Genomic DNA, 12,743 nt, shown 5'->3' on the forward strand with positions numbered 1-12,743 from the left:
GGGAGACACTTGTGTGTGGTCCCTGGAGAGAGAGAGAGAGAAATGGGGTTTAACGTCCACTCGACACAAACTAGGTCATTTGGGGACTAACATATGGTTCAATTTTATTTCCATAATTTGCTTGCGCGGTGGTTCCTGGTGCTGAACCTTGCATTCTGAATTACATTACTGAATACACCTCATTTGAACAATTGATCATAGTCATGAATACCATATCCATGTCATTGGAGAGCTGGTGGTATTTCTGTATACGGCTTTATATGATGTGCATTTTAATCTCCCATTATGACAGAAGGTTGTTGATATGGTTGATTATTGTTTACAATACGATGCATGCAAATAGACAGTGGCGTAAATATTGTATTTGAACATCTTTTTTCTTTTCATAAATGGATTAAAACAAGTGTATGAATAATAGTGTGTATGACCGGTAGATAAGTGAACCCTGTATTGTTTATAAATCCCCTTGTTATTTACTTCCACTGGAAATTAACATGGGCTAAATATTCTATCTTAATTATTCATTATTTAATAAACATCAAATCGATCCATGTTTTAAACAATACTCAATTCATTGTTCATATTCAAATAATACCATTAATTTTGTTTAATTTCTGTCAAAGTTCAAACTAAACTTGAAATGGATATTGAAATAACAGCAGTCACGATTATACAGAAAGAGATCAGAGATTTTTGATCTTAGTGAATACCAAAATAACACTCTATGTCATATTTATAGTGTCTGGTTGGTGTTTTTTGTTTTATTAGACCCTCAGGCTAAAGGACATTTTCCATCATCCATGTTGATTGTCCACCTTAACGTTGTTCACATGATTATTATCAATGTCTTTATTAAACCACTTGAGCAGTATAGATCATATTCATTTAATGTTAAGGTATGTACATGTCTTTGAGATAAGGGTACTTACCAACCCCCCTATTTAATGGATGTAGTATTGATTTCATTATTGTAGGCATTCTTCCTAAGGGGGTTAGGATGGGGTAGTGGTCTAGAGTGCCGCGCTTCAAACTCTAGCTGGCCAGACACCTCTGGCTAACGGTCGTGGTTTCTATCCCTAGTGTGAGCTAGTGCTGGGTATTGTCACTGCAGTCACGATACGATATGTATTGCATTTTGGGTGATACGATTCGTATCACGATTCATAATCAGGTCAGTATTTACCAAGAAAACAACAGGACAAATGAATAATTGATATTTTTAGTCCAGCCGATGTAGAAGAAACAAAACTGTTTTATATCTCAATATTGATGTGGATCAAAATAAGAGTGTTTGTGTACCTATGGATAATTTGTGATTTGGATAATTAAGAGTGACAGGTTACTTACTGAAGCATAAGAAAAACATGAAAAAAAAATCAATTCAGCATCTTGCGATTCAATACACGAATGGTAACATGTGAATCGCGATTCAACGATATATCATGCCAGCACTCATGTGAGCATATGTGCTTTGGAGATTTGGGTGCCTTCTCAACACAGTTTCCTCCCACAGGAAAGAGGAAAGACCCCTGCGCTTGCGCAAAGCATAATAAAATAAGACAACTTGTCTGTGATATTACCTTTGGTGGAAGCGGACATTAAACACTAATAGAAGTAGTCCTTTAAACCAATGGGCGATTAATGGTTCTTGGATTTCTTGTAGTACTGTAATGTTAATTATAATCCTAATATTTTAGCAACGAATATAGGTGGTGCTGGCTTCTTTTGGTCAGATCCTGAACTGTTTATATTGGCCTCAGAGGATACCAATGTTGACTAATTTTCAGTTTATCATATCTTTGTAATACTGACAGGAATTGATCCATTTTTTGTCTGTTCCTTTTCAACTTTCACAAACTTGTAGTTTGCAAGGGATTAAAAATCCCCTCAAATGAGGATCAGAGATTTTAATGTGTATTTAAACAGTGCATGACACGGTCCCTGGACCTCTTACAAAAGAGTAACATTTGAAAGTGATGAGATAGCTATTTAAAATTGTACAGTTGGCGAGTCCCAACTTTTATTTATCTTGAATGTCGGAAATCAATTGGGTTCTTCACAGTAATCAATATTACCAAGTCAGACAGAATATATTTTTACGACTTCATGAAATGTTGAAGACTTGAGGTGAAGTAGAACGAAAGTTGTGATATTTTACCTACCTATTAACTACTTACTTATTATTTATTCATTTAAAATGTGTTGAATTGGGTTTGTCAAGTGAGTATTTTAGATCCACAGATATACCACTTAAGATATACTGCTTAAGTGATTTTGTGCTCCACTTTAGACAGCTTAAACTAAAATCTGTTAATAATAATATAATATTTAATATTGTCATATATAAAGTGCGTTAATACAGTTTCTAAGGCGCTGTTGATTGTTATATTCATTGATTATTTACAGATCAGGGTTTTGAAACAAGAATGTTTTGAGTTGAGATTTAAAACAGCCCACAGGCATTAATTGTTTTATTGACTTTGGTAGTTTATTCCATAGAAAAGGTCCAGCATAGGAACAGGCACATTTTTCAATTTGTGAGTTAATAGTTGGAGATTTTAGAAGATGTTTTTTCTGAGAATGGAGATTTCTGCTGGTAGTATAAGGTTCTACAATCTACAAGATTTTTATATAAGATTGAGCTTGGCCATTTAACGCTTCGAGGACAAAGAGGAGTAACTTGAACTTAATTCTTTGGTGAATTGGGACCCTATGTAGGGATTGCAATACATGATTGTAATACATGGGAAATGTGTTAATGTTCTCTGGTTTTAGTGAGGAATTTTGAAGATGTTGTAATTTGTTAATTTGATATTCTATTAAGCCATGTACTGTAGTAAACCATTGTGGTAGTCTAATTTAGTTGAGATGAATGCGTGAATTGTTTAGATTGTGTCCCATTACATAACAAAAGAACATATTAGATCAACAACAGCCAATCAAATCCTCAAATATAATTAAATTTAAATCAGTATTGTTGTAGTCATTTTAAATGGTTAGAAAAAATAAACAACAGTTATAATATTTGAAATTTAAGTTTATATGTCATGTAGCAACATAATACATGTAGATGAAATCATTCATATTTTATTAGAATTCTCACTCTGTACCTCAGACTATAATGATGGGGTGTAAGTATATAAAGCTTTAAATGGAAATTGTATTTGTATTTCTATATGATGACAATCAGTAATATGACGGTAAATCAATATGAATGGCTACTAATTTGTTTGGTAGCTGGAAATCTTCAGTCTTCTCCCACAAGTTATTTCTGTTTAAATTTGATGAAATAGCTTTCTGATTGTACCGCTGTGGACAGTTTTCATTTGATTTTGAGGAAGCTTATTGGTATGTGGCTTCATATGGCTAATATGAAATTTGAGAAATGGTTTGAGTATTCATATTTCAAAGCTGTGAAATTTTTGTATTTGAATGAAAGACGGTTTCTGCCAATTTGGGAAGTAATGGAATAACATTTAAGTTGTTCTGTTCATTGTGATTGTGAGAGCTTATTTAGTATATGCATTTAGTGTCTGAAATTGTAGGCTGTTGTTCATTAAAAATAAGATATAAAAGTTTTGTTAATCAAACAGATGACCTAATTGTTTCTTTGAAGTGGGAGACCGAGATGGCATTGAAAAGACAATAAGCAATTTTAGCCATGTAAAAGTTTTAATTTAAAGTACATGAAAATGTCATCAAATGTCCTTCATTCGAAGTTCAATGTATACTATTCAAAAAAAGTAGGGGATATTTGATTTTTAAGTGTTATTAAAGTCACCTAATGAAACTGACGAAGAAACAAATGACAAAATGAAATGAAGTTCACATTCATCGATTTATTCCAAATGATCGTTAGACTAAGTAAGGCACAGACTGACCATTATAAGGGTAAAATGATACCCGGGGTCAAACAGCAAAGTTACCACAGCATCACAACCAAGTCAGTAACGGGTAAATCCTCCTCTGTTTGCCAAACAAGCATTGATCCGACGTGGCATACTCCTAATGAGACGTCTAAGGTCATTTTGGTCCAGATTGTCCCATTCCTGTTGCAACGCAGCAGCAAGTTCTTGGACATTGGCAGGACGTTGTTGACGTTGACGTAACCTCTGTCCAAGCATGTCCCAGACATGCTCGATGGGGGAGAGGTCGGGACTCAGTGCTGGCCAAGGTAATGTTCTGTTGTTGGAGGTAACCTGTAACGATCCTGGCCCTGTGACATCTTGCGTTGTCATCCTGGAAGATGAAACGGCGGCCATGACGTCGTGCGAACGGCACAACATGGACTGCCAAGATGTTGTCTCGGTAGTACTGGCCTGTAACACGCCCTGCAACAACATGTAAAGCCGTTCTTCCAGCAACAGTGATGCCTCCCCACACCATAACAGAACCACCCCCAAATCGATCATGTCTGATGACGTTAACGTCTTGGAAGCGCTCGTTTCGACGACGCCACACCCTCCTACGTCTGTCCAAAAAATCAACAGTGAACCTTGACTCATCTGAAAACATCACATTGCTCCAGCGTCGATTATCCCAGTGTTGACGATCCCTACACCAACGACGTCTTGCCTGAATGTGATGATCTCTCAAACAAGGGATCACGCGAGGACGTCGGGCGCGAAGGTGACCCCTATGCAGTCGATTCCGAATCGTCTGGCCACTCACTCTCACACCAGTGTCTGTTTGAAGACGAGCGCTGATCTGATTTGCTGTGATGACACGATTTCTCAAGGCCAAGGCACGGATAAATCGATCCTGGGCTTGAGTTGTCGCCCTTGGTCGACCTGAGCGTGGTCTGTCCTGTACAGATTGTGTATCACGGTATCTGGACCATAGCCTGCTTATGACAGACTGAGAAACATTTATCGTCCGCGCCACAACCGCCTGTGTTGTGCCGATCTGTAGCATGCCAAGGGCACGTAACCTTTCATTTTGGGTAAGCCGACGCATATCAAAATTTGTTTTCTGGTCACTAAAACAATTAAACTGATGTTTCCACCCTGGAATTCAATGCCACAATGACTAACATTCAAAGTCAGAGTCGTGCAAATCTTGGGTTGGACCCCCATGATGATCCCAAGCATCACCTGCATTCCATGCGGTAGCTATTGGTGCGTTTGGGCGTCACATGTAACTGGAAATGTTTCTTCTGTTAGGTTCTATAGTGACTTTTTTCATAGTCATTTGCATATTTTAGTATTATGCCCCAAAAATCAAATATCCCCTACTTTTTTGGAATAGTATAGATTGACTATTTATAACCTGACAACACACTGCATTGTAATAGTAATTATGTTATCTTTGTCATAAGCAGCCAATTCTTCATGAAGGTCTATTTATACTCAAATGTGCTTTTATTTTAATTACATAGTAATAGTACTTATTTTTGAAATTTTTAAAACAATCTGGCTTTTTGTGCCTTTAGTTAGAATTAACTATTGATTGTAACTCAATCCAATTACTATCACTATTATAGATTTGTTAGCAAAACTATTCTTTAAGAGAAACTTGTTTTGCCAGTCTACAAGCTGCCATTGTAAATTACACTTGCAAGATTATGAATGGGCGAGCACTAGCAATTATACATTGGTGGTTTCTAATTATCCCTCATGGTACATGTATATATTGGTTTCTGTGTACTTATGATGGTTGTCATTCTTAGTTTGATAAAGACGAGAGAACTGTGTAGGTAACATGTTTTCTATATATATGTGTGACAATACCGTGTAAAATGTGATAAATGCCATGCAATGATGGCAAGGTTTGAGTTGTCACTATGTAATGGTTGTTTTTGGGCTTATCAGCCAATTCGCTTTTTTCTGGCTTATCTGGAAATTTGATTTTTCTCGGGTCCCTTTTTTTCTGGCTTATCTGGAAATTTGATTTTTCTTGGGTCACACTTTTAGATTGAAATATAAGTTTAGATAGTCATACAGAAGACACTATTTATTATATTTATATCAAAGTATTCAAAGGGAACATATCTTTAAACATGTACATGTACATTACATGTATTTACACCAGATGTTATGATAAATACATAGATAACCAGATCGAAATTTTGTGATTTTATTGTTGTTTAGTTTACATGATATTGCATGGATTTACAATTAGTAATAATAGAGACTCTTTCTGTCTGACATAAATTTGTTGCCAGCTACTGTGGCTCAGTGATTAAGAAACTGGCTCACTAACCAGGATTTTCCAATGGTGTAGGGAAAACTAAGAGTGCCTCGCAAGGAATAGCTTTTAAGTTCTAGTCGTTCGGATTGTACAAAATAGCAAGGTCCTGTGTACATGTTGACATGCAGGTAAAATAACCCTTGGCAATTGGAATTCGACAGAGAGGTGGAAATTTCACCCTTATCACATTGCATGAGATATGTCCGTCTTCATTAGCCAAGATGGTATAGAAAAGTAAGGTCTTATAAACCAAATTTTATTTCTGTAATGCACAAAAAACTGATTTGTATTTATTTTTTTCTTCTCAGTAGAAAATATTACGTCAAAGTAGATTCCCCTCCTTCTGAAAATCTTGGTAACTAAAGGCTACAGTTTTTAACAGATTTTGGTTTGACTTGACTTTAGGACTTTGAGAAGATTAACCCCATTAAATATTGTATTTCCAATTTGGCATGAAACATTGGAATCTGAAAGATGAACCCTGCTGATTTTCAGCAATCTACAACTATCTTTTTACTACTTTTAAGGGGGATTGGATGGCCGAATGGTTAGCTCATGGGCGCAGTATCATTAGGTCTGTCATTGAGTCAACTGGCATGGTTTCAAATCGCCGGTTGTACATGACAAGGAATAGGGATGCCTGTCCAACCTTGTGGGTTTTCTCCGGGTGCTACGGTTTCTTCCCACTACTAAAGACCCCTATGCAGAAGTGAATTATTGAAATAAAATTGAACCATGTGTTAGAACCAAAATGACTTGGTTGGTGTCGAGTGGACGTTAAACCCCATCTCTCTCTTTCCTTTTAAAATCACATTTTCCACAGCACTAAATGTTTATTATTTTTGTCCGGTGGCTGAAGGGGGGATCATCATTTAAATCGAAGTGAACTCATTTCCTGCCAATTTTACCCCCCCACCCACATATGCACAGGTGCAACCACCCACCCCACCTTGCCACGATGGGCAGTCCTATAAATTTATGTTTTATTAATAAGTATATAAAATGATCATCATTTATGTCAATATAATCACATTGGACCCCCCATATCTCGAAAAAACCCTCCTCAAACGCCTGATCACCACCCAGATTCGGAATCTACTCAAAAAACTGGTCTAGAAAAGCTTGGTCTCATAAATTCACAGCTCGGGTGGCGATTCCCCCCCTTCCGCCACCGGACTATTTGTGTAAATAGTACATATATATAGAAAACATTTTTACTACTTATTCACACAGAAATAAGATATTTGTTTTATTGACAGGTGTCCACACATAGTAGTATGTGATCATTTTAATTCTAGCTATACATATTTTATTTCAGCAAGCTGATACATGTGAGTGGGAGATATATGTTCGGCTGTTAATTTTATCATTTTTGAATACTTATAATATCATCAAAAATTTACAAATCATGTTAATTGACTATATTTTAGATGTGTTTCAAAGACTGCAGTATGATATTGTGAGTTACAAAGACTAACAATGCGACTTAAACGCAGATATTTAATAACTGTGGTTGTGGGCTGTTTTGTGTCATGGAATTTGCTTACATATTACATGCTCACAACTAAACAACAAATAAAAGAACCGGTAAGTAGAAAAATGTTTGATCATCCACTTAATAAAAACACTGTTATACTAAACACTGAAATCTATCAGCGCTTGTGAAAATATTGACTTTGGGAGTTTTATAGGAAAAGGGCCATTTTACAAAACCATACTCATTGATATTGGGGTTTCTTAATTAACTTAAATGACAAGAAGACAGTTGTTTTAATCGTTGGTAAAGTATATTATCTCTATAACTTATAAGTACAAGTAACAAAAGAGAAATAGAACATATATATAAACTAGATAAACAAGAAGTAATTATAAATTGGGGGATTTAAACAATTATTTTGGATACTCGCTTATATGTAGACACGGATATCCATATTATCATCAATAATGTATTGGATGTTATAATTGTAATAGACAGCAACAACCATAAACGGAGAGATAAAAAGGAAAAAAATATCAGAAAAAGTTTGTGTTGTTCTATCGGTTGTTTTTATAGCTACGGGTTCAATTTACCCTTGCAAACTCGTTTTTTCTCATTCAAGCGTATGCCGTATTGAAAATGCCGTATTACAATCAGTGGCGACGCCAGCCGTCAGTGATTGGAGGGGCAAAGCTGGGGCAAAGTCCAAGGTTAAGGGGGCAAAGGCAAGAGCTTTAACTAGGGGTAGGGGGCCTCCCCCAGAAATTTTTGAACAACAGGTTGCCGGAAATGCAGCCTGGCAGTATTTCAGGCACTGATCGATGAGGTAAAGTCTCAAACGAACGGACTTGCGAATCACGACGAAGCCCACTCAAGAGCGTCAAAGTAGGGAGTCCTCCCCCAGAAAATTTTGAAAAACATACTGCCGGAAATGCTGTCTTACAGTATTCTGTCAGGCACCGATCGTCGAGATAAATAGATCTGACCATATACCGTCCGTCGCCTGATCACTAGTTTATCCGACTAGAGAACAAAATGTCAACGAACGGACTTGCGAACCTCAACGAATTCCACTTGTGAACGCCAAAGTATCGAGTCCATTTAGGACCTCGCCAAGAAAATTTTGAAAAATAGACTGTCAGATATGCGTGGGGATGTGGGATTTATTCACCAGAGAAGGTATTGATTACCGAAACGTATCACAAATACGTTTTTTTATTTTCTAAAATTATTGGGGGGGGGCAAACAGGGCAGTCCAGATAAATAGGGGGGCAAATCCCCCCCCCCCCCCGCCCCCGTGCCGCCACTGATTACAATACAAGAATACTAAATTAAACTATACAATATGAGACATGAGTGCTGTCTCAAAATATGCCCATTAACTAAGTCAAATAAATAGCTGTTTTTCGGATCATGCGATTTACAAACCACTATGACACAATGTCATTCAATCTACCGGTACCTCTCAACGGGTTAGCATTTTTCACATTTCTGCCTATATAAAGTATATTTTAATCAGAAAATCAATGATTCCTTTGGAAAATCAAAGTGTGGGTATTCATAATTCATGAAACAGGGATAATTCTAACAGTACCAGCCGTGAATGACAATAAAAGGAAGACATATTTTCACAAAATACATAGAGAAAAAAAATTGCGGTATCTTCGGTAAGGAATGTTGTCATTCGACAATACTCGTTATTTTTAGTAAAGTTATTTTTAGTACCGGAACCTATTACTGGTAGAACTATCGTGCGCTTAGTAAGTTATTCTGACTGAAGTTAGTCTATTCGGCTATTATTATTGCGCAGACTGGAACTAAAATGCTTTAAATAATTATTTGTTCTATCACAAAGTATTGTCCAATTTCAAAGAATTTCTGTCATTGAAAATCGTCCTGTTCGCGGGCGGACGGAATGCAAAATTTCAGCTGTCCAACCAAAAAATTAACCTGTCCCGGGCGTCGGGTGATGGGAATTGTGCACCGCTGCTGAACAGAGAGTGGGTCCTGTGGTGTTCCAAAATCTATTATTGACACTTGCGGTGGACACACCAGATACTGATGTATAGACTGTGTACAGACTCTAAACCTTCTCATAATGTCTTGGAATTCTGATGAATTAATCACTAATGTGTCAACATACTGTTCACAAAAAATTGCTTTGATCCATTTAGTAAGTCGTTTTCTAGAATTATTTGATTAAACTGCCTTTCTGATTTTGAAATCGTACTGACGTTTCTTTTGCTGTTTAGTATATTATAGTGAGAAATACCAGCTCTTTATCTAATTTCCCATAATGTATCTTTAACATTTCGAGCTAAAGCTAAGCAATTTCATTGGTCGATGCTTTGGGACAAGATAACTTTGATTCTATCTAATAGAGAGTGATGAAACTTAGTATATAGTTGATAATCAGTTTGATTGCTTGATACTTTTGAAAAAAATTAATGTGCTATTAATTAATATGTGTCATCTATTTTGGGAATTCGGAGGGGGACATCAACCTCACTGTTGGCTTGTTTAAAATTAGATAACAAAATTTAGGTCATTATCATATTGTATATATGGTTCTTGATATCAAATGTTCACTGTGAGGCGCCAAGCTTGATACATCTTTCATAGAATTTATAAATCTCTTGTTTATATAGCGTCTTTGATGGAAGTTAATGTATAAAATATAATAGACAACAAGATGACTAATAGCTTTTAATTCTCATAATCTTGGTTGTTCAGTTAACATTACTTATATAGCTATAATAGGGGTGGGATGCTGTCGAAAATCAGTTTGTTCAGAAATGTACACAAAATATCAAATTCTTTATATTTCTGCTTTCAATTTTGATGGAAATTTAAAGGCGCTAAACCTCTTAACTCAATATTATCCATAATCTTTGTGATATAAACACAAACTGAAATTTGACATTGCTCATATTTCAATCAATATTGATGTTGTTATCTAATTTTTACCTAATTTACACAATGACCACTTTGCAATCAGATCCTGATGTCGGGTTCGCTATGATCTCTAGAGAAATTTGTAATGATCAAAGCAAGTCAATGGGGAAGTAATTAAAAATAGCTGATCGACAAAAAGATAAACAATTAAACTAGAATAAACAGCTTCAATTTGAAATGCTTATACATGTATCAATAACAATTTAATAAAGAATTGAATGTAGATCATTTTATATGAAATATGATACATTAAATATTTTCGTCTTATATTAATGTTGTGAAGAAAAGAACTATACGCCCTTGAACTAATTTTTGACCGCCTTTCTTTTCATCCTCTTGCCAAATCTGAATCTCTGTGTCTTGTTATAAATGAGACAACCTTATTTTCATGATTTCTCTATAATAAAATCTGTTGTTTTAGAGTTACTTGATCAGCATACATTCAGTAGCAAATTAAAGATGTATTTAGTAAGATCGGGATAAAGAGCAGGCCGTTCTGGCTTTAATACTAAAAATTTAAAAATGGATTATTTAAAAATAATATATATATTAAAAATTTCATTATTTATTTTTTCAAAGCAAACTGGTAAAGACCAACAACAAATTGAGACAAAATTATCTCGACTGGAAAGGGAAATTACTAATCAACTGAAGGATAATAAAGATTTATTAAAAGATTTACTACATCTAAAAAAAGATAGTAAGTACAAATTAAAACAGAGTATGCATGCCTCTCATGTACATGGAATCCCAGAGTGGGCCCTGAAGAACCTGGTTCTCTCATGTCAGAAATCTCAGATACTATATTGATCAGTCACTATAGCTGTTTAATTATGTCATCATTCCGCTCATATCACACCCAGTGGCCGAAACAAACATTTTCCAAACACAGGCCTGCAGGACCTGTGTGACACATGATCATGTGGGTCCTTCAGGTGACACGCAGGCCCAACCAATAATAATATTTATAGTTTCCAAGCGAAGCGCAGAAGATCAGAGGAAAGGAAGTACATATAAAGCGGCTGCACATGCCTAAGTATTAAATTGTCATCATCGATTGACATGCCAGTACATCACAGAAGGACTACGGGTTTAGTAACTTGCGAAAGAAAAAAGAAAAAAAAAGACAATCAAATTCGTGTGTCATTCAATTTAATGGAAACAAATCTATTCATGGCTACATAATTTAGGGTTTTTCTTATTAAACTACGTAAACTTCAAACAGTTACAACAAAAAAACTTGACGTATGGCGATAACGTTGACGATTGCCGCGATGGCGTTGGCATAAACTGGCTTGTCCCGCACTAGATTGTTAGCACAATAGTCCAGAATTGGGTCAAATGAGGTCACGTAGGAAATGGTTTTAAAATTATAAGTTTCCATTACCTTTAATATAACAAAAATAATTCTTGGTAATTTATGATGAATATCATATTCTATTGTATGTAATTACCACAAAAATAACGACAAATAGGTAGGCCTACAGCTACACCCTTAGGAAAATTTTCTATATTTAATTCACGTTCCGGCTTGAAATTCATTTCAGTAATTTTCCTGAATAAATTACTGTCTTCGTTTTTTGGGATGGATATAAACTGATACAGCACCATGGTATTTCTTCATAATACAATTTGTAGTTTTTTGTCTATCACGTAACTTGTAAATATATTTTTATTTATTCGTCTATGATAGACACACGGCACAGTGATCATGTGACAACCATAATTGAAATTGCTTTAGAATAAAATTCAGTACGACTATGCTATATAGTTTTCAATAATAATAACGACAATATTTTAAAATTGAGCCTATGTCAGCATATGTATAAAATAAAAAATCATAACGGTAAACGCTACTTAAAACTAAAACTAGCATCCCCGTTTTATCGACCTAATTTGAACCGATGTCACATGTCATCATAGGATTCAGCAGTGGAGATTTTGTTGGAAAAATATATTATTAATGACTGTTTCTCGGTGTTTTACCCGAGGATTATATTCAACTGAGATTCAAATTTAACTAAAAGCTGGTCAACGAAACCATTAAATGTATGACCCAATTATTATTTTAGTATCTACCGGTACCTGAAATTCATACGGAGCGTCAAAGACGCACGATTCC

The 12,743-nt window shown here is 35.5% G+C and overlaps 1 protein-coding gene across 2 annotated transcripts in view; it reads left to right on the forward strand.

Annotated features, from left to right (window-relative positions):
• Window positions 1–12,743, forward strand: part of LOC126816355 (alpha-1,3-mannosyl-glycoprotein 2-beta-N-acetylglucosaminyltransferase) — a 49,084-nt gene that overhangs the window by 14,120 nt on the left and 22,221 nt on the right. For both annotated transcript variants that reach the window (XM_050542797.2, XM_050542798.2), the window contains exons 2-3: window positions 7,620–7,776; window positions 11,201–11,321. In XM_050542797.2, coding sequence (XP_050398754.1) covers window positions 7,669–7,776; window positions 11,201–11,321 — 229 coding nt within the window. In that variant the 5' untranslated portion in view covers window positions 7,620–7,668. The remainder of the gene's footprint in view (window positions 1–7,619; window positions 7,777–11,200; window positions 11,322–12,743) is intronic.

The sequence above is a fragment of the Patella vulgata genome, chromosome 3, assembly GCF_932274485.2.
Source record: "Patella vulgata chromosome 3, xgPatVulg1.2, whole genome shotgun sequence".
NCBI lineage: Eukaryota > Metazoa > Mollusca > Gastropoda > Patellidae > Patella > Patella vulgata.